General features: G+C 37.5%; 1 protein-coding gene across 2 annotated transcripts in view; it reads right to left on the bottom strand.

Annotated features, from left to right (window-relative positions):
• HECTD4 (HECT domain E3 ubiquitin protein ligase 4) overlaps positions 1-23,457 on the bottom strand; it is a 73,188-nt gene that overhangs the window by 26,085 nt on the left and 23,646 nt on the right. The window contains exons 14-44 of one of the 2 annotated variants that reach the window (XM_074159899.1): positions 21,338-21,408; positions 20,543-20,648; positions 19,751-19,871; positions 18,763-18,891; positions 17,428-17,552; positions 16,606-16,759; positions 16,195-16,295; positions 15,030-15,228; positions 13,492-13,615; positions 12,207-12,343; positions 11,238-11,401; positions 10,718-10,951; positions 10,287-10,479; positions 10,012-10,116; positions 9,839-9,927; positions 9,080-9,255; positions 8,494-8,629; positions 8,220-8,361; positions 7,943-8,109; positions 7,244-7,390; positions 6,754-6,938; positions 6,051-6,204; positions 5,435-5,715; positions 4,931-5,120; positions 3,730-3,811; positions 2,891-3,093; positions 2,564-2,699; positions 1,693-1,875; positions 1,278-1,448; positions 702-871; positions 154-269 (exon numbers count right to left, since the gene is read on the bottom strand). In XM_074159899.1, the coding sequence (XP_074016000.1) occupies positions 154-269; positions 702-871; positions 1,278-1,448; positions 1,693-1,875; positions 2,564-2,699; positions 2,891-3,093; positions 3,730-3,811; positions 4,931-5,120; positions 5,435-5,715; positions 6,051-6,204; positions 6,754-6,938; positions 7,244-7,390; positions 7,943-8,109; positions 8,220-8,361; positions 8,494-8,629; positions 9,080-9,255; positions 9,839-9,927; positions 10,012-10,116; positions 10,287-10,479; positions 10,718-10,951; positions 11,238-11,401; positions 12,207-12,343; positions 13,492-13,615; positions 15,030-15,228; positions 16,195-16,295; positions 16,606-16,759; positions 17,428-17,552; positions 18,763-18,891; positions 19,751-19,871; positions 20,543-20,648; positions 21,338-21,408 (4,691 nt within the window). The remainder of the gene's footprint in view (positions 1-153; positions 270-701; positions 872-1,277; positions 1,449-1,692; positions 1,876-2,563; positions 2,700-2,890; positions 3,094-3,729; positions 3,812-4,930; positions 5,121-5,434; positions 5,716-6,050; positions 6,205-6,753; positions 6,939-7,243; positions 7,391-7,942; positions 8,110-8,219; positions 8,362-8,493; positions 8,630-9,079; positions 9,256-9,838; positions 9,928-10,011; positions 10,117-10,286; positions 10,480-10,717; positions 10,952-11,237; positions 11,402-12,206; positions 12,344-13,491; positions 13,616-15,029; positions 15,229-16,194; positions 16,296-16,605; positions 16,760-17,427; positions 17,553-18,762; positions 18,892-19,750; positions 19,872-20,542; positions 20,649-21,337; positions 21,409-23,457) is intronic. The other variant, XM_074159900.1, reaches the window with a different exon arrangement.

The raw sequence follows: 23,457 nt of genomic DNA, 5'->3' as shown, positions 1-23,457 counted from the left end.
TAACAGCTCTGCAGCTATGACAAGACATGCTGTACTGTGCTAGCGATCAAACTCTAAGTAGCTGGAGGACAAAACACTGAAATGGCTTTAAAAGCCGTTATGTCTCTGAACTGAATACAACAATAAAGCTGCAAGAACACGTTGAATACCTACCAGGGCTGCACTCCTGTGCTACCAAATTAAGAACTTCTACAGCAGCTGGACACTGTTGAATGAATTCTTCACAGAATGAGCTGTCTTCTAACAGCTGAGCCATCACCAGGCATGCTCTTAATGGAAAAATAATACGTTTAAAGCATTACAAAAGTGCACGCTGAATTCAAAGTTGTCTTTATATGTATTGAAATCAAGACTATTTTAAAAGACAGCACACTGACTGATCTATTTCTTTGTCGGGTTGCTTAGCTATCCACTGGAACTTCTACAATGACAGCTCTCCTCTACTTCATAACATTTACTTATATGAAGCATTTGCTCAATGCATTGTCAGTGTTACAGGGGGCACTTTATTTTTGGTGCTCATTTTAACAACATCTAGACACCAAATGTACTTCAGGAAGCAAACACGGATTTTTGCACCGTTCCCTGCTGTCGTGTGTCAGTACCCACAGAGAAGAAAACAAGAACCCATGCAATTTTCTTGAACATTTGTGTACAGTATCACAACAGACTGAGGTGCAGCACAAAACCCAACGACTCACCTGGTTCTTATTTCAGCAAGAAGCCGCACCACTGCCATTACTGGAGTTGAGCCATCTCCTGTTGCAGGAAGTGAGGTGTGAATAGATAGACTTCCCTCCTGAGGAAGCAACATGGACTGGACTGCCTGTACTACCTTCTCAGTAATGGACAGTTTATGAAGAGGCAATGCCTGATGGTGGGGGGGCACGGTAAAAAGTTAAATTCAAGTAGTTAGTTTCTAAGAAATGAGGGCGTTTTATTACCTGGAGTTAATTCTTATTTTGTACTATCACAAAACCAGCACCAAACATCAGTCAAAAAAAGAAAAAAAAACAGAAACAAAACCAAAAACCACAACACAGTATGCAACAGAACACCTTTAAGCACCAAGAGATGAATATCCATGTTACTTGAATGCGAACTTAAATATAGATATTGTTAAGATATGTTTAAAACAATGAGGCAAACTTTACAAATAATCTATCAAAGATGAAACAGACTTTTTACATGCTGTAGATTAATTGCCAGTATGCTGTGACAAAAAAAATTAAATAATTGATATTATACTTAATATTGGATTCTTAAAACTACCGTACCTCAGATCTTGGAACACAAAGCCTAGATAATGGAATAGTTAATGTGTCTGACGCTTGTGAGGTCTTTCTACTGTCTATACTGGTAGGTGGAAATTTGACCGTTGCTATACCTTCTTGTTCATTAATAGATGCCACAACTCCAATGCTTCCTGCTATTCCTTTACCTAAAACCTACAACCAAAGAAGGTCTGCATAAGATTTAAGGCTTTCCAAACAAGAAACACTGAGCGTTTAGCACCACACACCAACTCAACGCACAATTAGAGCTAGGTATTTTAGGAAGCAGAAATAACACACAATAGCAGTCTCCACAAGTGTTATTGCAACTGCTTGGCAAGGGTATCAATGCAGGTAAAACATCCTCAAAAGCACCAATTCTCATTTAAGATATAAAATGTGAATAGCGCCGAATTACCTGAACTTCAGAACCTATTTTAATCGTCTCCTTAAAGCCACCCAGAGCACAAAGGGCAGCTACTGCCTGCCGAGCAATTCTTTGAAGTTTGGCGAGTTTTCTTCCACTGCTACTTCCATTCTCCAAAATACTCTCTGCATATTTCCCAAGTTGTGGAATGTACATCAGAGCCCGAGACAGGACCTGAAGACAGAAACAAAAATACCAGAGAATGACTTCAAAGCACAATTCAAACAAAAACCAACGCCCCAAGCCTCCAGCCCACACACAGTCTCAGAAGAATTATTTTTGTTCTTGAAGAGAATTATATAACTCAGAAGATTCTAAGTTCTCTGAAGTGTGAACACCATCAAAGCCAGCTCCATTCCCTAATAACTTTTAGAATCACAGTGTTACATATATAATCTTCGCAAAAGTCTTCACTGAAGGATTTAGCCTAAGCAACAGATTAGGTGCTACAGGATTCAGCAGAACATAAAAGCAACGTGCTGTAATTTCCAGCCAACACTTCGGACCCTGAGAGGTCATGGCAGAGAGGACTGAATAGCAAAGGCAGAATAACTGCCCAGCAAGGGCAAGATAACTCTCTAAACAAACAGCATTATTAATTACTGGGAAAAAATGACAGGTTAATTACAGAATAACAACACATTCTTTAATGCTGGATAATTTTTGATTACTTATTCCACCCTAAGACATCAGATAGACACCATCTACTAGAAAGGGCTGCTTCTACGCACTTACACATCCCGGTCTGAAGCGCTGGAAGTACCAAATCGGAAAGGAATAGCTTAGGAACTTGCTAATAATTAAGTTCTCTTAACTACTCAATACATGCTTCGTGTAGAATTTGATACTTCTGTTTGCTTACTTTTTCAGCAGTAGTTGTCCATATCTGAGCCGCATTTGATTCCGGTGCCATCAACAAGCTATGGAGCAAAGCGATCACCTCCGCTGCCATGCTGTTTGCAACATGACCGCTAATGAATGGCCTCACAGGATCCGTCCTACGCAGAAGAAAGCAATTTGCCCATTAATTTCAAAACAAGAGAAGCAGCTTCAATTGTCAACAGCAATATACGGCACAAAAAAAGGAAGCTTAAGAAAACTGAGGTTTGTTTTTTTACTAGAGCACTATAAATACCGGTATATAGAAAAGCAGAATCTAGACTCTAAGTATAGAATCGAAGTGACGTACCTGGCAAGCTCAGAATTCCTCTCTCTGCAAATAGATGTTTGGGCGGTCTTCTTTTTGTCCCCAGTGGACAACCCACTGGTAGTTTCCGGATTGACTGTTTCTATGGGGGGCCCAACACTAACTATTAGACCAGACTGTGCCCACTTAGTTGCCTTTCGAAGAGCTGCAGCAGCTTCTTCTGTAATAACTTCACAGCAGCCACTCTGAAAGTAAAATTGCCATAAGAGCTAACATTAGTATTTGTCTATTTGGCCACACTACGTGACGTATTTAACTCTCCTCCCTCTGCATATGTAAAAAGTACTGAGAACACATCAAAACATCCTCCCGTGTATGGATTAGTCACAGTCATAAGACGCATCTTTTCTTATCTACAAAGAGATCAGAGATCAATGTGGATTCATTGCCTCTAATATTCCATTCTTAGCTTAACAGTATAGTTTCTCTTCCCTGATCAAAAAGCCACACATGAGTATTTCTGGTGCAAATACTCAAGAACATGTCAGAAAATATAAAAGAAAATTCAATTTAAATATGAGGTTTAAAATTCGTACTATCAACATGCATTAAACAGTTCAGGAAAGAGACTACTAAAGGGGCTTAAACATGATCTGTAACAGCTGGAGGAAGCTTTAGCTTAAATTTTTTCATCATTTATCCTTGTATTTATATCAACAACTATATAATGCTAAAATTACCTGTAAAGTTATCTTTCTGAACAGCTTTGTAAATTAAACAACATTTAACAAAGGGGATTTAACACCACTAAAAAACAAGAATTCTGACTGGCCACTGGTTTTTACAGTGTTGAATAAAGCTTTAGTAATTCCTTTTCTTACTTTTGTCATGTCTCGATCCATTTTCACTACTTTCTCCATATTGGCGCCAGTTCCAAGTCGGAATGGACGACCTTCTGAGCTACTATTACAGTGAAAACAAAACACATTAGCTTTGTTTCCACTGGTGGAAAAAATAACTGAGCTATACAGTCCAATTTAATATATTATGCATGTTTTTAAATTATCTGAAAGCAACCCTTGCCACTGAATTGCTTAACAATAACAGAAATACTTGATAGTTAAGGACATACTCAATTGCACTGTACAAGAAAAATTTAATACTATTGAATGTAGTTATTTGCATAGCAATTTAACCCTTCCCCCCTGAAAAAGCATTATGAAATTGGCTTTTACTGAACACAAATGCCTGAGGGCTCCGAGTTAACCTTTCACCGAAGAACACCCAACAGCTCTACCTTTTAGTATCATTTTTAGGGCATGGGTTCAAAATAAACTTTGACTGGGGGAAGATGAAATAGTACAAAATGCAAGAGGTGATACCGTTGGCTGTCTGACATTCAGAGATTGCAAAATCCAGGTGGGTACTAAGAACACTAAAGAAGCTGTAATAGCAAATTATTATCCAGTGTATGCATTATTAAAAGCTATGCTTTTAAAGCCATTTTGCTTTGATAGTTATATAAGTTATATTTGTTAGTCTGCAATACCATAACAAGATAGGTTCAGTTTTTCTGATGGAGAATCATTAAGTAGCTAATTTTTCATATGATTGTTTCCAGATTAAAATGTTTTTATATTCCTTTGCTAGTGGCTTACAAGGCTGGTACTCAATCCAAAATTAAAACATCACACTTCATATCCCCCTCCTCCTTTTATACATCTGTGCACGCTGCTCTGTTTCAGCTTTGCTGCTCTCATCATTGCTAAGTTGTCTTCTACAAAACAGCCACGGCCAGGAAGCACTGGGATTTAGATTCTCCCTGCTGCTGCCTCACCACCAATTCAGCATAGTGGCACACATTTTTATCAAGGTAACAGCATGCTAAGCATCAGCCCTATAAACCATTTTTGCATTATCTTCTTATTTTGCCAGTAAACACAAAAAATTGGGAAGACATTTTGCTTTCCCATTTATTAGTATGCCTAGGATGCATTTTTCTACAGCTATAACACTACAAAAAGAAGAGAAACGTTATTGGCAAAACTGGTTGCTAATTCCAATCCAGTGAGTTAAGATTACCTTAGTAATGGCTGAAGGACTTCATGGGATGACTGGTCTTCCCGCTTATGAATAAAAATAGAAAGTTTACCATCCACTGCCTCACTTTCTTCTCCAGGATCCTTATCGCCTTTTATGGAATTTTTAGGGCTGGCTTTTGCCAAAGTAGTATCTGGCTCAGAGGCGGTTGGAGAAAGAACTGTCTGGCACCCTTGAAGTAGAAAGGAAAAAAAATAAACCAAAAAAACCCACACAGAAATGAGCTCCATCAACAAACTTTCTTTCCCTTGAAACTAACACTAACACACCTGAAATACATCTAAAACAACGCAGTGACACGCACCTTAGCCTGAGAACAGTTAAATTAAGAGGCAGATGGAAAGTCACAGACATATCCTATCTTTCACCACTGACATATCATATACCTTTTCCGACTTAAGCTTTCTGTCAATACAAAAACTCTGCAGAAACATGACTTGCCTGGCACTTTCTCAAATTATCATGACACCAAAAAGATGCTGATACCTGGTACTACATAATCCGCCAGCTTTGCCAGCAGCAGAGAGGCAATCTTGGAGGCTGGGTCACTGGGATCATCCTGTTCACTGTTCAGAGAGGGGACCGAGTAACTCCAGGGAGGCAATTCCACATTTCCACAGTCCTCAACACTCATGAGAGGCAACGCAGCACGACACAACTGGAGGATTATAAGGACCAACTTTGGAGAAGGACGCTGATCCAGGAGAAGGGACAGAAGCTTGGACACACAGGCTGGCTGGCTCAGGATTGCTTTACCGATGTGACTCCTGAAAGGGGAAAAAAAACCAGGTAACTGCTGTTACGAAAAAAAAAATAAAAATTGATTGTTCCATGATGGTCTTGGAATTAAAACCAAATTAAGTTACTTTTGACAAGATGCAATTAAAAAAAATTTCAGTCTGACAAAATTTTATCTGCAACAATTCTTACATAACCTGATAGCACTGATTAAACACTAAGATTGAGTAACTGTCAGTTTATAATCGAGTTTTAGAATGTTTTTTGGAATTATCTTACCTTTACAACTATTAAAGAAAATCCTCACCCCCATCTGCTTTCATATACAGGAAAAAAAAATACTCCAGAGACGAAGGCCTAGTACCTTGAGAGGTCATTAAGAAGACTGAGAACATCTTGAAGCGCATCATTTCCTGCAGCTTGATTCCCACAACACTCCGTAGCTCGCGCGAGATGGTTGGTAAGAAGGCTGGAGACCTGACGAGCCAGACCAGAGTGAACAGCTTCTGTTGAACCACCTTTAAAAGCAATGCAAGAATACACATCTGTAAGGAACAAAAAAGAATGTACGCATCTACAAATTCTTTACCCATAAGCTGAAAATAGTAAAAAATATTTTTGTTTTGCTATAGCAAAAATTTTATATATAAAATGTCTTTAATGAAAAATAAAATCTAATACAACATCTGTGTCTCATTAGCCAATAGCCACGTGTCTGTAAGTTTATGTATGTTATGGGTGAATCCCATCACAGGAGAAATGTGTAAGTGATAACCAGAGAACATGGAGACCCTGAGTGATGTCTAGACAGAGCCAAGTGGCAGACTTGAAATTATCTGCAACATAAACACTCCCATGAGGATGAAAAAAGATAGAATAAAAAAAACCAACAAAACAACAAGAAGAAAATCAACTTATTTTTGTATCCACTTGTGTATTCTTTAGAATCCACACAGTACTGAAGTCACAGTGAGTGAATGCCCTATTTTAAATTCATTTACACCCCTTCTCAGGCACTTGGGCAATTCTAAAGCACGCAGTGGAAATATATTTGGCGGTGTTCCTACCTTCTTCTTTCTCCCATTCAACACAGCGATTGGCTAGCACCTGGAAGGCAGCCCAAGCCATAGTGGCCACCTTCTGTTTCTTTGTCTGTTTTTCATTGGAACTGGATTCTGTCTGGCTGCTTAAACTGCAAAGCCGGTCCATAAGTTGTACGAGGCCACTACGTACCAAACACTTCTCCTCACTCCTGTATGGGAAGAGAAATTCAGATTTTACTTCAGTAACTTTTAAGTCACTAACAACAGATACAATGAAAATTCAGAACTTGCTGTTAACTCACTAAGTAATTATTCCAATTTGTGGAAAGATGGTTCTATCTCCCCCTTGTCCTCCCCAGATGAAATTCCGTATTCCGAGAAAATTTAACAGGATGTTCTCAGATAGCCCTCATTATGGATAAAAGGAGTATATTAATACTTCTCCTTAAGGCAAAACCTACTAAGGACAGTTGTGGATGCCCTCCTTCCCTTTCTGAAAGAAACACTTTCATACCTTGTGTAAGGTATAGTGCACAAGAGGCCAATGCTATTTGCACAAGCAATGGGGTAGCGAGCACACAGCGAGACCACAGACGTCATGGTCTCTCCAAAAGCTTCCTGGACTTGTTCCACCATCCCGCCACATGTGAGCTCTTCAATTCTGTTGGTAGTTAAGATATTTGAAATGGTAGGCTTTCAAGGTTAAATAAAATGAGCAAACTTCCAAATATAGCTTTTGAAACAAAATAAAAATTAGCACATATTAAGAATTACTCAAGGAACATTTAGAAGCAAAAGTGCAAGTCACTCAATGCCTTAATATGAAACATATGTAAACAAGACAGTATGGTAGTTTTACTACAAGCTAAATATTTATCAAACTTAGATGACAGTATTAGTATCAGCTAAATCTACCACTAACACCTAATTAACATGAACTTAGAATTAATTCAGGACAGTAAGATACCCTACATACATATTTGTGGACATGTCATTCCAGTATGAAAGGAAAGTTCATCTACTACCAAATAAAGGCATTTCTTAGAAATTTCTGCCATTTTACCCTACAAGGGCCAAACTGGCCGCTGCAAGCTTTGTTTTGCAAACTGGAGCCCTCACAGCTAGTCACTTCTCAGTTTTAATTCGTGCAAAGCAATTTATTATCTTCTACAGAGACCAGAACATTCAATTATTTTCAGAGAAATAAACAAACCTTGGTCCTCCCTGAAGTACCATGGTCACTGGGCCTACAAGATGTGTCACACCACCAACCCGAACCGCTGCCGTCAGCAGCTCCCTCATGTGCACCAGGGCTTGCTTCCTCGTATTCCCACGCCGCCACCTTGTCTGAGCCGCCAGCAGAAAACTGCTGCTGGATACCTAGGAGATTTTGTTTGGTTTTGTTAATGAGACACAAGCAAGGCACCCCCCTTCTTTGTGAAAGCCTGACTTTGAAAATATAATGATTTAGCACGTTTGAAGTGACATACCGCTTGGTCAGGATTTGTTCCGATGAAAGCAAACAGCTGCCCCAGTAAGACGCTGTACGTGGGTTTATCTCTGCTGTCCTCAATGGTCAGTGACTGGAGAAGAGTGAAAGAGCTACTTCTATGGCTGGTAACGTGGCGGCGCCTACGAGAACATAGGATAATTACACCTGCAGCTGTAAAATCATCCAATGAAAAAAACCAAAGTGCTAGGATGATTTTAACAACACAGGCCACATTATTGTAAAGCAGCTCAGTGGAATAAACCATTGCATACCTTTGACTTGATCTAGCAAACTCGATATCTTCGTTACCAATCATTTCTAAGTCAGACGGTGCTGACATACTGCGAAGGAAGACAGGCTGGCGGACGGCGTGAGAGATCACTTTTGTTTCAGATGCTGATTTACAGGCTGCAATATTATACAATATGAAAGAATGTCACTCCCGGTGTAGGAGGTTATTTACAAACTGCTTTTAAAATCACTGTGGACATTCCAGTGAAAGCTATAACAAAACATGTAACAGTCTAAGCAAAAATTTGCAGCTCAATTCTGAGGACTTTCCTGTTTTCAGGTATCGTTTCAAGTTAGTTTTGTTTTGATTTGGTTAAGCATTTTTTTCCAATAATTCAGGAGACTAAAGTTTAAATTCCATGTATTACTACTCGGACGTTAAGTTACCATCATTATGGCAATCAGAAAACAAAGACTCAGCTTCATTTACTGTAAAATAATTTATTTAATCTGAAAAAGTAGAAAAAAACCACGGTTTAATTTTAAGGGAAAATAAGAGAAAAGGAATACATTTTATCTTTTTTTCCTAAAGAAACAAAAGTACAATGCTGGTAATGAGATATATACCTGGAGTCTCTGCAGGGGTGCCTGATATACTTCTTGTGATACCAGACTGTGCTGCAATAGTGACATGTAATAACAGCTCTGCTCTGTTCATCAAGCTCTTAACTAATGTTTTTGTTTTTGCTAGGGGATGAGAAGTCTTCTGTATCAGTGAATTCACCTCTTGAAAAAACTTCTCCCTAAGATTATGAAAGAAAAATAAGAGGCAAGCTCAATTATCTTTTAATGCCTTCTGAAATAAAGTGTTGCTGTGAGAAAGGTTAAAGACATACAGCATCCATCTATTCTATGCCAAAAAAGTAGAAAGCAGAAAAAAATTAAAGAAATAAACAAGTGATTTGTTATTAAGTACTCATAGCTGTAGGTACTAATATTAATATATTTAGCATAATTTTTTCTAACGATTTAATCAGGTGTTGCTAGACAGACAGGAAGAGCTTTAAAGTATTTGCATCCCTCGTTAGAAGTCGACCTGAACGTTGCTGCCCCCAAAGATTGTTTTCTTTCTATAGGTCTACCAGCCTTTAATGGAATTAGACATAAAATGTTTTCAAAACATTTAGTGTCAGCTTCTGCTTCACATCATTAAGTACCACAGGGTACAATGAGATTCAAGTGCCTACTTCAATAAGCTTTTAAGTGTGTATGTGACTTTAACCCCGCATACCTACTTTTGGAACTCACTGGAATTCCACAGCTGCTTAAAGTTCCCTGTTTTTAAATACCTTGCCTAAATGGTACCCTCCCCAGCCAGCTACTAACCTTAATGCCAGGACCACATTCTCCAGATCACTTCCATCAAAAGAAACTTCTTTCATTGAACACAGAAGTTCTAGTTCTTTCATCTTGCTCTAAACAAAGCGAAGGAAAAGGATGAATGTGTTTGATGGAGAGCAGCATGAAGCAGGAGCCCCCCCAGCAGCCACAACGCTTACCTCATTGAAGTGATAATCATAAAAGAATGGGATATTGTTCTCCAGCTTCCCATGCATGGCATCATCTACCTCGCTCTGCCATTTCTGTTCCAGCTCAGCCACACTCTAATAGAGAGAAAAAAATAACACTTACTGCAGCTGTTCATCTTAAGGAGTAGACGAGATCTTAAAAGAAGAAATCTGAGCATGTTTTGTATTTCTGTGTTTCTAAAATGCTGATAATACACCTTTATTCTCAAAAAAAAGCCTTCTATTTTGTGTAATTTTATTTTTACCTGCAATTGTCTCTCCATGGCATTTAGCTTCTTAAAAGTCTCTCCCATAATTTTACAAAGTAAATCATATTCTTCAGCATGTTCTTCCTGATACTGGAAATTTATCAGGGACTGGAGTGCGTCAACCAAATTCAAGTGTTTAATCACACATGAAACTACCATCTCCTCCATTACTTCTGGCTGAATCACTTCCCTAGGGTTATAGGTAAAGCCAAACTGATTAAACAAGAATAACAGACAAACTTTGACAATTCATATTTACAATTCACTAGATAACGCATTCACAAACAAGTAATTACAGAATATTAAATGCATACATGACAGGAATGCTGCATCTTTGCATTGCTTTTTTAGCTCGCACACTTTGGCACCAAACATTTAACAAAACAGAAGTCAAATTAGAAAACTAGAGCAAAACAATGACTACTTACTTTATACTAGGTCTAAATTGAGGCCGAGCACGTCCAGAAATTTCCCTGAGTTTTATCATGATTCCTGGAGGCAGCCTAATCCTAGGCAGATCAAAATAGTGTCCAACAGGAGGCACGAGAACATCAGAAGGATATGTAAATTCTCTATCTTCATCTATAGTAAGAGGCAATGGTGAAGGACTTGGTGTAAGGGCTGGAGATATTACACCATTCGCTTCCACCTGCCACTGGCACCTGGAAAAATAAATAAAAACAGAAAAAAAGGATTTTTAATTACTTTTTTTTTCCTAACTCTTCTCCCTCATTCAGAAAGACATGTCAGTCAACACACGTGAGAAAGACAGAGTACATATTAAGTGTGGCTTTAAGTCTGTCTGGTACCAAGCACACGTAGCCCAAACCTCCTCTACTTACTCTGAAAACAATCACTTGAAAATATGAGACTTGAGCACAACTACTCAAGTCACCTCCCCTCAGAAGAAAACCCACATGGGAACTTAGATTAAATACTGGTTTTTACCTTTGTAATAGTTTAGATCTTAAGAGCTCTTGACAGGTTTCTTCATCTTTGGTAATTTCTGGTCCATTGTATAATATTCGCAGCATAGAACAAGCTAACACAGAGAGGCCAAGTGCCAGGTCAACTAAGAATGGCAAACCTCCTGACACGTCCTCTGAAGACTCCTGTAGTAGGAACAGTGATAAGTTGCACTCAACCAACCATGAACTCCTTCGCCAGTATATTTCAAGATAAGAGATTTTATATTTTTATATATAATCTTTATATATAAAGATATATATAGCTCTCATGTGTCTCTTACACAGATGTATGTTGAAAAAATGCTTTAAGAATTTAAAGCAATATAAGTACAACTCAAGACAAGAAACAAAATATTTAAATATTATTATCCTGAACCAAGAAAGAAAAGAAAAGGTGAAGTTATTTTTGGTTCAGTCATTTTCTGGCCTGCAGATCTGTCATCTCACAGACCTAGCTCTAGCTTCTCGGTAGTGGGATTTAAGTTTCCTTTTGTCTGATCCCAGCGTCCCTCCCCTCTCTTCTTTATAGGCTGGAATCATCACCCCCTCAATTAAATCTCCGATTTCCAGTTTGTTACAAGATACCCCATCTCTTCAAAGCAATCCTGATCTACAAACAGCAAGAGATATTAAAGATAAAGATATTAAAGAGATATTAATTCATCCAAGTCCAGTGCCAATGACAAGAGATAGGTAAGATATATTTGGTAATAACTATTTCCGTAAAAACCTGAGCAAGGTACAGACCATGCCACAGGGTATCTCCAGCTAAGGAAGCCAAACATCTAGAACTTAGGTCCTTTCCATTGTAAAAGGACCAATTGTCTTATTGCCAAAATCAGTAAGCTATTACTGTTTTAAATTTCAAACGTTAACTTCCAACTTTGGAGTACATTTCCATTTGATCTGAAGCTCAACCTATGCCATGGAATCTGTCGTGTTTGAGTACCTGTGCTCGAACAGTGCAAGCAAAGCCCCACATGGCTTTGTCTGGAGTGTTGTGCTCACGACCACTCCGCATTTCAAAGGAGAAGGTGACTGTATCTCCTTCCACCTTAAAATTTTGATGGAGAGGAGGGGGGGGAAAAAAAAAAGAAGATACATTTAAGAATTGAAGCAAACAAACAGGCTTTTCATAAAAGTGGCTTATTTTATGATTAATGTTTTTAATGACAGTTATTTAAGTATTATTTTTATCTCCAGTTATATATTCTGATTCAAGGTTCTTCCCTTTTTGTAAGGATATCTTTTAGTGGACAATTTGATTTTAATTTTGCTGCTGGCTAACTATAGTAAAACAAAAAAACCACCGCAGTTGTAGAATCAAAAGCAGAATTTATCAGCCTGTGTTACTTGGCCTTGATTTTCATCAAAATTCTTTCATTGTTTGTCTGCAAGAAACCATGCAATAATCAACAGTTCTCTTCCTGATGGAAGACAGACAAGCGTTTAAAGGAGAAGAATGTCAACACATTAATAGAAGATTTTGCTGAAAGAGCAGTATAAAAATCTACGTCTGAAAAATCAATGCAATTCCATTAACTATGAACAATGGAGCACTTGTCTGAAATTGCTTTCCCGTTTATTACTTCTTGTTTTCCTTTTTGAAAATTTGTTATATATAAAAGCCCAGTTTTAGTGTGGGATAGTATAGCAGCACAAACACATAGGAAAAAAATCATACTGCACACAATATGAGGGAACATACTATAAAATTCTAAAAAATACTTAAGTTTCAAGAAGTTTGAGGGATTTTTCTGTTTTAGCTTTACTGTCAAAAGCATCCAGTGTAATTTTAAAACCCAACAGAAACGGTTGGAAACTTGCTACATTTACTACTTATTATATTTGTGGGCTAGTGTTAAAAAAATGCAGTCATGCCCATGGACCTTAAGAAAATATGCACAGCCTCAGACTGTGCAAGAACTTCTCCCAGGAAGATACGCTTATGAGACCAGTAGTGCCATTAGAGACTCCGGGACTGAAACATACTGATAAGAAATTCCAGTAAGACATAACAAAACAAGACAAGATCAAAGAGAAGCATCACACACAACATACAGTTGAGTTTAAAGTTATCCCCCAAGGACATAAAAGCCCACTTATGAAGTGATCTCATCATGGATAACTGTACATTTAAAAGCTTGCACTTCATTGCTATAAGGGTTCAAATGGACTCGACATGGTTTCCAAGGGGGATTTTTCTATGTGAAATATTGTTGGATTATAATACTGTACCTTTACTAAGTCTTTCGGCCAACCAGTTCCTAAGACACTACGGCTGCCATATCCCAGTGTATTGCCTCCATACTCAGCAACCTTCCTACTGTTTGTGTTAGGACCAGCATAGATCACCAACTTCAAAACATAAAATACACTGTTAGACTGTAAGAGAAAAACAAGAAAATCTAATAATAATAATAATACTTAGCACTTACACCGCGCTTTATATTTTCAAAGCGCTTTATCAACATTAACAAATCCTCACAACAGCCCTGTGAGGTGAGCAGGCAAGTATTATTATCCCCATTTTACAGATGGGGAAACTGAGGCAGAGAGGAAATTGAGTGACTTGCCCCCAAGATCACACAGCAAGTCAGCAACAGAACCGGGAGCAAAAGTCAGGAGAAATCCTAACTTCCAGTCCTCACTCGGAGCTAACAGAACATACTGTCTCTACTAATAACTAGATTACTCCTGCTCCCATCAGAGTTAATAATTTGTCAGTGATTTCACCGGGAACATGACAAGGCCCAAAGTCTTCTGAAGGAGTTTAACCAGTAATAGGTAACACTAATATTAAAAGACACTTATAAATAACTAATGGGAGTGAGTATCACAGGACTTGCTCTATAGTGAGGAACATATGGCGACAACTAGTAAGGAGCACAAGTAGCTCTCTGATTATCCAAAGTAAGTAAGTGCTATGAGCTGTGCTCTTAAAATTGAAAATACTTGTTCATATTAATCCATGTAAACAAGCCATTTATCATCGGGGGGGGGGGGGGGGGGAGGGGGGAGGAGGAGGAGGAGGTGGGGAAGTAACCCTTCCAGTTCTGCCCAGTTTAAATAAACTGTGCTGATCCAAGCAATCATGATATGAACTAGAAAAAAAAAAAAAAAAAAAGGAAAAGTTGGTATGAATATCTGAAGGGAAAAAAACCCAACAAAAAACCTCCAACAAAACCTCCCCCACACCTCTGCGGCCTACTATATTTGTCCTTTTTCATAACTACCGCTACTTCTGACATCTTTTCAGGAAACTTCCTAATTACAGAGTCTAACTCTAAACAGAAGATCCTCATAACTGACAGATTTTAAACATTGAAACAATCACTGGATATTATGCTCTGAAACAATACAGAGGAAGAATTAAGCATATACTTTTTGCATTGTTTCTTCAAGAATAATAGAAATTAAACATGAATCACTTATTTTCATCTTCCTGCCTTTCCATGTCAATAACTCTTTGTACATTACATTAAATGTACATGTACCAGAAGAAGAAACTCAAGAATTCTTTTCAAAAGTTATTCACACTTGTGCCACACATGAAATAACCTCTCTGCATCCCTGTACTTTACAGCCTTGAAGTGAACTGTGACATTACAGCGTACACTAATAAGCCCCTATCATTAAAAACCTCCTGCATTATCCTGATCCCTGGGAACAAGGTGTCATGAAAGACAAGGGGCAGAAAAGATGAAAATGGGAAGTGCTGCTGACAGAAATATATACAAAAGAAAGAATTTCTGAATTGGCCTTTGCTTACCTTATCGTAATCATATTGTGAAGAGCATCTGTTGTCAAATCTAAGATATAAACAGCGGGCTCCTGGAATATGTACGGTTTCTTTAAATTTATAGTTATCCCTGACAGGGTGAACTGTTTCTACAGTCTTCCCAGCAGCCCAGGGAGCAGGGATCTTTAAACCCGTAAGAAAACCTGGTTCTTCTTTCTCTTCCAGCATTCTGAAATTTAGAGTGAAAAATTAGTCCTAAAATTCAACACACAGATTTCTACTATATATTTACACATCAAACTATAAAGGACTTAAAATCACCTCTCAGCATTGATACATAGTGAGACAAAGTATCGACTCCTCTTCTTAGGCATAACTACATTGGGGGAACATGCAGAACTTAAACAGCATGAACGCTGTAGAAATAACTACCAATCTCTAACCTGTAAAATCTGAAATTTTCCCTGTGCTTCCCATTTTCCGAATTATGGTAAACAAGCTAAGTACCACCATAAAAAGGTAAATGGTACTCTATATGGATTCTAACACATGACTGGTAGCATAAAAAAAAACTTCCCTCCTGGGAGAGCATCCAAAACTATTATACTGTCATAAAACAATATGCCTAATATTTCACTGAAGCTTATAATTCGGAGGAAGATTGAAAATATATTCTTCAGATTTTTAACACAGTATATTACACTTTATCACAAGTTGTTTAACACTACAAATTCTGCAACAGCAAATAGCTATGACAGGCATTTTTTATTTAATTTAGCTGTGCTTCTGTTTCTAAGTAGAAACTGTATAACTTTGAGCTGAGACACAGGATATAAATGCGGGATTTCAAAATAATTACATTTCTCTATGTAAATGAAACAATTTAATATCTTTCCAATGGTTTTAATACTGTATCTCATGCTGCCAGAGCAATTTACTCATGATGGTCTTCCTTAGCCTAATTTATTGTAAGAGGAACATTTAGAATCAACTACTAATGCTTGAGGCGAGGGAAAAAACTAAACAAACCATACTCTGTGCAGCCTACCTGAATATATTAATCATTTCATTTTTATATGCACAATAATTTTGGAACTAATTGCCTTTTGTAAAGGCTTATATATCTCTATGACAGCTGAACATTATAGCTAAGATATTTTATCCCATGAAAAGACCCAAATGTAAAGAAAATCACCTTTCATCGGGTAACAGCTTCCCCTTCTGCTCTGATGCCCCACTGGGGGAACTGTTCAGTTCTGAGAAAACTGGAGACTGAGTTTTAAGCAGCAGAGCAGTCTGTGGCACAAAATAACCAATGTTAGAAACATGAGAACAGTAAATCATTTTAAGATCTCGTTATTGAGCTATATTAACAATCACACCGTATGTTGTCATTGACAACAAATCATGACTTAGTAGTTGTTGTAACAAGTCAAGTTTAATACTCAGCCTTATCAGCTGTTGTAGCTGTTGAGCAACTCTTAAACTATGACCTGTGGATCACTTACTGCAGAAAGGTGACCAAGATAAAGTTGATCAAGCATGTTAGAACATGCACGCCAGATCTTTTTTGCTTTGTAGACAACTGCTGACACAAAGACCATACCTGACTTGTGTAAAGAACCAGCTGCACAAGCTGAGGCATCAAGGCATCTGCCATAGTTAGGGTTTGCAAATTTGGATGCATCAGAGATGTCAACAGGACAGGAAGCAGATGACCAAGCATAGTAGCCTTCGTGATTTGCTCCAGGCCTTTTAATCTGTAAGGAGAGTCAAGGTTTCCAAAGTAAAAATGATTTTCATAGAGTATCACTACTAGTTTTAGTCATCTGTTTAATCTTGTAACAGGCTACATAAATAGGCAATTCAAAATTTAGCAGTGAACACTTACATTATATTTAAAAAAGCAAACCAACCAATCCTACTATCCTGAAAACATTATAATTTCTCCAAAGTGTTAGTATCCTAGTATTTCCTGTCAATTCTTATTAAACAATGATAGACAAGGCAGTAAATCAAGAGTTCAGTAATTACCTAAAAAATCATAAGCTCCTATGAGCATGGGATTAAAGTACACATCAAACACGACATATCAGGCTCCTAGCACACATAGCTCAAAGTACTTTAAAAGAATCTCTATCTACAGAAATACATTTGAGCATGAAACCCATCTGAAAATATCCTGAAGGAATTGTGTATTGTCAATAAACAAAACTAATCTTGCAAGCACAGACAGAACCCAAAACACAACTGGGAGAGGGAGGTGTTTGTTTAATGAGAGAAAAGATTCACAGCTTTTGTTTGCATCTCATTCAAACCTCAAGCATGAAGTTACAAAGAATAAGTAATGGTAACTGTACTTGGACAATAAGCAACAAAACAGCAACAGATTACCGTTTTCAAGTCAGCCTACTCATGTGTGTCTTACCTTTGCTCTCTATCAGAAATGTCACTGTTTATTAGTGCTGTAGTGACTTGTTGCAACATTTCTAAGACTTCATCGCATCCTGTCAGAATTTGTGTAGCAAGAGACAAAATGCTGGTCTTCAGCTCCTAGGTACAAAAAGGGTTACAGGATACTTAAATTCTTAGAGAATACAAAAAAAAGAACAACAGAACAAAACGATGGATTTCCAAATTAAAATAATGATAATGTGACCTGGCAGGCCTGCAGCAGTAGATTCATCCAAGACTTAAATTTGATTAATGCTAAGCCCCAAAGTGCTGGGAGAAACTAGGTGCATATTTTACAGGATGCACGTCCAGTTTCTAGAGGGAAGGAATCCCCAAGTCCAGCACAGGAGAGAGAGCTGTCAGCCAGCCAAGGTACAGCATTGGTGACAGAATGTCCTAGCAGGTATGAGGATCACTGTAGAGAGAGAAACTGAACAATGAAAACATGGGTGAATAGCGAGACAAGAAAAGTACTACAATATTTAGCATTTACTCAATGAGCCTGAACAAACAGCTTTCAACTGCAACAGATTACAAGCACACAAAATCTCAGAGTAGCAGACAAAACCAGTTTAACAAACAAACAATACCAGAAATTCAGAAGTCAATACCATTATAGAAGAATTGTTACTGTTACAAAAACCACTATGAGAATACAGCCTGCACACTAGGACAAATCTGGCTTCTATGAGTTCATTCAAGACTATTCCAGCAGTAATATGAAATGACATCATTTTAAATAACCCTTATACCAACAAAACAACTGCTGGCTGCAAACCTTGTCCTCTAACACTTTCTTTGCCACAAATATTATTCACAGTATTTCAGACAACAGATGTAGGTGGTTCTACATAAGCTTTATAAGTTAAAACTGCAAAAAAGCAGAAGCCAGGTCAGGCAAATGAGAAAACCCTTTCCAATTTAAACCCGAAAAATATTTTTTCTAGGACCACCTAAGTGATTTAGAGAAGATGAAGTGGGAGGGTAACGTGGCCAGAAAGGACTCCTGGCACATGAATTTTCTTACCAGCATGTATTAATTAATATACATTTTAAATCTCATTATATGTATATTTAGGAAGGGAAGTGTCTGCTCTCACTGTCAATATAGAATCCAAGGTGCAATACCGAACACAGAACAATTGCAGACTTTAGCTAGAGAACAAGAAAAAACTATCTACAGTAATTTAACTGTATCAAGAGGAAAAGAACCAACAAAACAGCAAAAGTAGAATGCACTGTAGAAAGCAGAGGAGTCACAGGAACACTGACTGTAGAGAGCCATACTAGAATAAAACTTGGTGTTTACCTGTACCTTCAATGTCTCTCCCTGCAAGGAGCTGTCACTGTCATCATTTTCATCAGGTTTAATCAAAATAGTGTTACTGAGGAGGTGGTTCTGTACAGCCATCAGATACCGCAAACACGAAGATGCAGCCTTTAACATAAATAAGCACACTTTACATTATCTAAACCCTTTTAGTCAACCTTGATTCAGGCAATCCTTGTACTTTGAAATGTAAAAGAGGAAAAAAGTTGAGGGAGAGGACAAGCAAAAGCAAAAAATAATTTCCCTTGAACAAAATTTTTTTTTGCTTATTTAACACAAGCTTATTAAAACATATTTAAGAGAAGAAACTAGTTGAAAACACTGAATTTTGCAAAATAATTTGCAAGGCATATAAGGAAGCAGCACCATTTTATTCAAGTATGTAACATTACAGTAATATTCAAGTACTGTAAAATTAACTAGTTCTTAAAAGATAATGCCACCATAGAGCTAAATCTACTTCACATTCCTGAAGGTGCTGGTTCCATGCTACTACTCCTTTTGCAACCTCTCGCAGCACAGACCCTGACTTCCAGTGCCCTCCCCAGCGCTCACGTGCACCTCACCTGCCTTTGCCATCAGCCAGCTCAGGGGGCTGGCCCTGCTGCAAACACCTATGCATATTTCTACCATTAAATCATGTCAAATTTCACTCATTTCTGTCTGTAAATCATAATCCTTTAATCCTTTCTGCTTGTGTGAATTTTATATTCTATAAATAGAGCTAACAGAGCAATTGGAAAATACATCTGCATATAAACCTACTTTATCATTACTGTACGATTTACTTTGCTCTAAGAAATTGTTTCTTCCTTCCCTGCACAGAACAAAAGACTTTCTTTTCCTGTATTTGTTAAGACACACGACTATAAAAGTTTCACCTCTATATGCTCAGTGAAGATGATGGATTTAAGGAGGAGAAGAAGCCAAAGGCAAATATACTTTTATCAAAGTACATTTTACTTACAGGCACAGTTGAAAGAAGCCTTTGAAAATCATCCTTAGATACAGTTTGGCACTTGGTGATTAAGACACAAGATTCTCGGACAACAATCTTGAGAATGTAGTGCAACAGCTCATCATTTAGTCTTCAAAAAAATGCAAGAAAGATGTCAAATGTTAATAGTCTAATTAGGGTGTATTTTGTATAGCTCATCTCAGAAGTCCCTGCAAGCTGTATCACAAACTATGGGAAACCAAAACAAGTATCTGTTCTACTTCAGAGATTCAGACACAAAGAAAACCAAGTCTGAAACGCCTGAAAACAATCAATACAACAGATAACCAGTGACTTCCTGGGCTGTGATAATATAAATTTATTATATATAATATATATATAAAATATATAATATTAAATAAATATTATATCTAATGACTCCTAAAAAAATACTCAACTTGAACAGGTACTTGAGATTGACAGCTTTACTGCTGAGAAGTCACCTAATAGTGACACAGAGAACGATGTCACAATTTTGTACTTATGAATGATCGTCCACATTTACCACACAGATGGTAAGTAGCAGGGAATCCAAAACTAAGCCTGGGTACAGAAGTCTCCAAAGTTTCCCCTAAAATACCAAACCTCTCTCTCCCTTGCCCTAATGAAATTCCACCCACTACGGACACAGAGATAGTATTTCAGGTCACACTGCCAGTGAGATAACAAGCAATTTCAGCAGAATTGTATGCAAGTTTACCTAAAGCAAATAACAAAAACATACATAAGTGGGGAGGAGGGGAGCATATTGTTGCGTTTTACCTATAATGATCATCATCTTCACTTCCAAATCGGTTGTTCTGAAGTTGTTCAGCTAAATTGGTCAAGATAACGTCGCGAAGTTGAGAGAGACCGCTGTTTCTCTCTCCTAAAATGGAATGTAAAAACTTTTGCAAAACAGCATTTTACAGAACTAATTTATTTTTATTTCCTCAGATATCTTGCTTAATACATGCTACTTCTCAGAAATTACTGTATTTACAGTGTAATCTGATTCCATGTTGATATTACAGACTGTTAAAACTTACTCTGCACACAGCACTGTTTTAAATTCCAAAGACTTTGACGCACTAACACATTCCTATGAAGTAACAAATTACTGTGAATCAGCTGCTTCTAAATCCAGGCTCCCATTTCATGGGGAATGCAAGTAGATTATTACTCTTTCACCAAGGGCTAAAATTACTTCTGGTTACTGTGTAATTGCCATGGGTTACACTAACTACTAACTAGGTGTTCTAAAATACAACCTGGCCAAGAAACATTATTAATAGTGACAAAAGAGAACTTTAATCCTTTTTGATTTCTAACAGCTGCCTGATTGAGACAAATTTTCCTTTTCTACACCTTACATACGCTTGACCATGTAGCCGTTCAGAAGGCAGCTTCAGAATTTGAAGCATTCTGTAATATCCTAGAATAGGAATGGTTTAAAGCAGACTAGAGCTCAATATTCTGAACTGTTCTCCCTCCAGAGGTTCAGAAGTATTTTTACTTTTTGTTTTCAGTTAGAAAAAAAAAAAATCACACTCTCACATGTCAATAAGATATTCTCACCTTCAGTTAAGACCAATTTCAATAAATTATTGATTTCTGCTTCTCCGGGATACAGGATATTTAAACCAGAGCTAAAGAAAAAATAAAACCATGTATTACTAAATGTATTTAGAAGTGAACAAAATAATTTCAATGGACACGTGAAAAACGGTGTCACAGAATCTCAGCTTAGTATATGATGTAACATTTAGAATGACTATGTAATAGCTTCTTCCAACTTAGAAAGGCATCCTCCATATACATAACATTTGTATTGGTCATAAAATATACAGATCCTTCTCCAGAAATCTCTTGTAATCAATGTATTTTATTGCTTAGGCGCCAAAGCTTCTTCAAGAGCTTCCCTCTAAGAAACGCCACACTAATCACTTGTATATGTGACAGAACACTCATTTTTTCAAGAAAAAGACAGATGTCAGAGAAAAAAAACGGATGAGGGCTTAGAGAACAACTCTGGTGATGGGGTAATAGCTGTGGCTTTTCTGTGATAATAAAAATGGAAAATGCAAGAGACAATAATCAAGAAGCCATTACTGTTACAGTTTTATACTTATTAAAGACTGGCTCCTTATAGAAGTCTTAGCTTAAGCTATGCAGAAGATTCTAGAACCAGCATTTCAGAAACAACACAGCTATGCATAAATACTCCTTGTGGAAATATTTTTCCTAACTTGTGATGAACTTCGTCCTTTCTACATGAATTACCACATCAAGGTAGAAGATCACAATAACTTAAAAGGAGTACTTCGTGACTGTCTGAAGTGTTGAAACTATTATTTCAGACTTTTTTTTTTTTTCCCCATTTTCCCTTTTCTTTTTAAATAACACTCTCAGAAAAGAAAACTGGTTGTGTTTTTCAGCTTCACACTGAGAGCAGAGATTATTGCAGCTTCCCTCCCTCTGGCTCATGCTGACCAACTTGTGATACAAACATCAGGAAAAGTTATCAAACACTGCAAGCTGAGTTTGAGTTTTTCATTGGTATCAGAATCCCACAATGAGAAAACAGGTGGAAGGAAATATTACCTAATCCCCACCTCTGATTCTTTTTTTCCACAAGTCATTGGAGGATATAGGGTTAAACAAGGGAAAAGTGCAGCAGCTGTCCATACAGTTGACAGGATACACTGTTCCCTGTCAAAAAGCAGGATCCTGAAAATGCTAGATTATCATACTAAAGTTATGCTATTCTTCTTCACTAACTTAGAGCTGCATAAAGCCACTGAAATTTGGAATGTCGTGATTCACACACAAAAAATGCAGGTTGATCTTCAGAAGATTTTGTTCTCAACCTTTGGAGCACTTCCCACTTAAAAGTAGATTATATTTGTACTTAGGATGTTTGAGACAGCGTTCCTTGTCCTTGAGATTTACATTATCTCGTTTTCGTGATACACAATCACACTTTTTGCTCGCTTCCCCGTACTTAGTCATTCTGCTATTTTGACAAGCCATAGAAAGGAAATTACACAGCATCAGGTTCAAGAGATGCAGTAGCTAATATGATGTGGAGCTCAAGCAACCATCCTGTTTAAGTGTTCGATGACCTGTTGTACCAGCCCAGAGACATAATGCCCACCCTTCTACCAAAACAGATTCCCGTTTTCTAAACATAAACCTGACCTTCTCTAGATCGTCTAACTACCCTGCCAGTGTTTTTCCCCCATGTCTTCAATCTTATAGCATTCTTCAAGTATTATTCATTCTGCTTCCCCTTACATTCCTTTTGTTTAGGAGAATTTCAATACTGTCCCTTGAAATACTGATATAACAGCTCACAACATTAACTTTGCCTATTCCAGAACATCACTAAACTATATAAGCTAAGTATGAAAGTCACGCTAGCCATCACTGAAACACAGAAAACTTTGCTTGAATTTAGCAGCTATACTGTAATGAACATTAAAAAACCCTAAAGAAAGCCAATAAAAAGCAGCAAATGATGTATGGAAAGCAATTATTATCTGTTATTTCACTGTTATCTTGACAAACACATTGCATTTCCCTTCTTGCACAGATACAAATTATAATAATTTTATCATACTATGTCAACCTAAGTTTTATCATATTAATTTAAAATTAAACTGCTGAATACAATTTCAATGTTCACCTGTAACAGC

Source organism: Numenius arquata, chromosome 16 (assembly GCF_964106895.1).
Source record: "Numenius arquata chromosome 16, bNumArq3.hap1.1, whole genome shotgun sequence".
Lineage (NCBI taxonomy): Eukaryota > Metazoa > Chordata > Aves > Charadriiformes > Scolopacidae > Numenius > Numenius arquata.
Note: the sequence above shows the minus strand (reverse complement) of the source record. Positions and strands in the feature narration are given on the sequence as shown.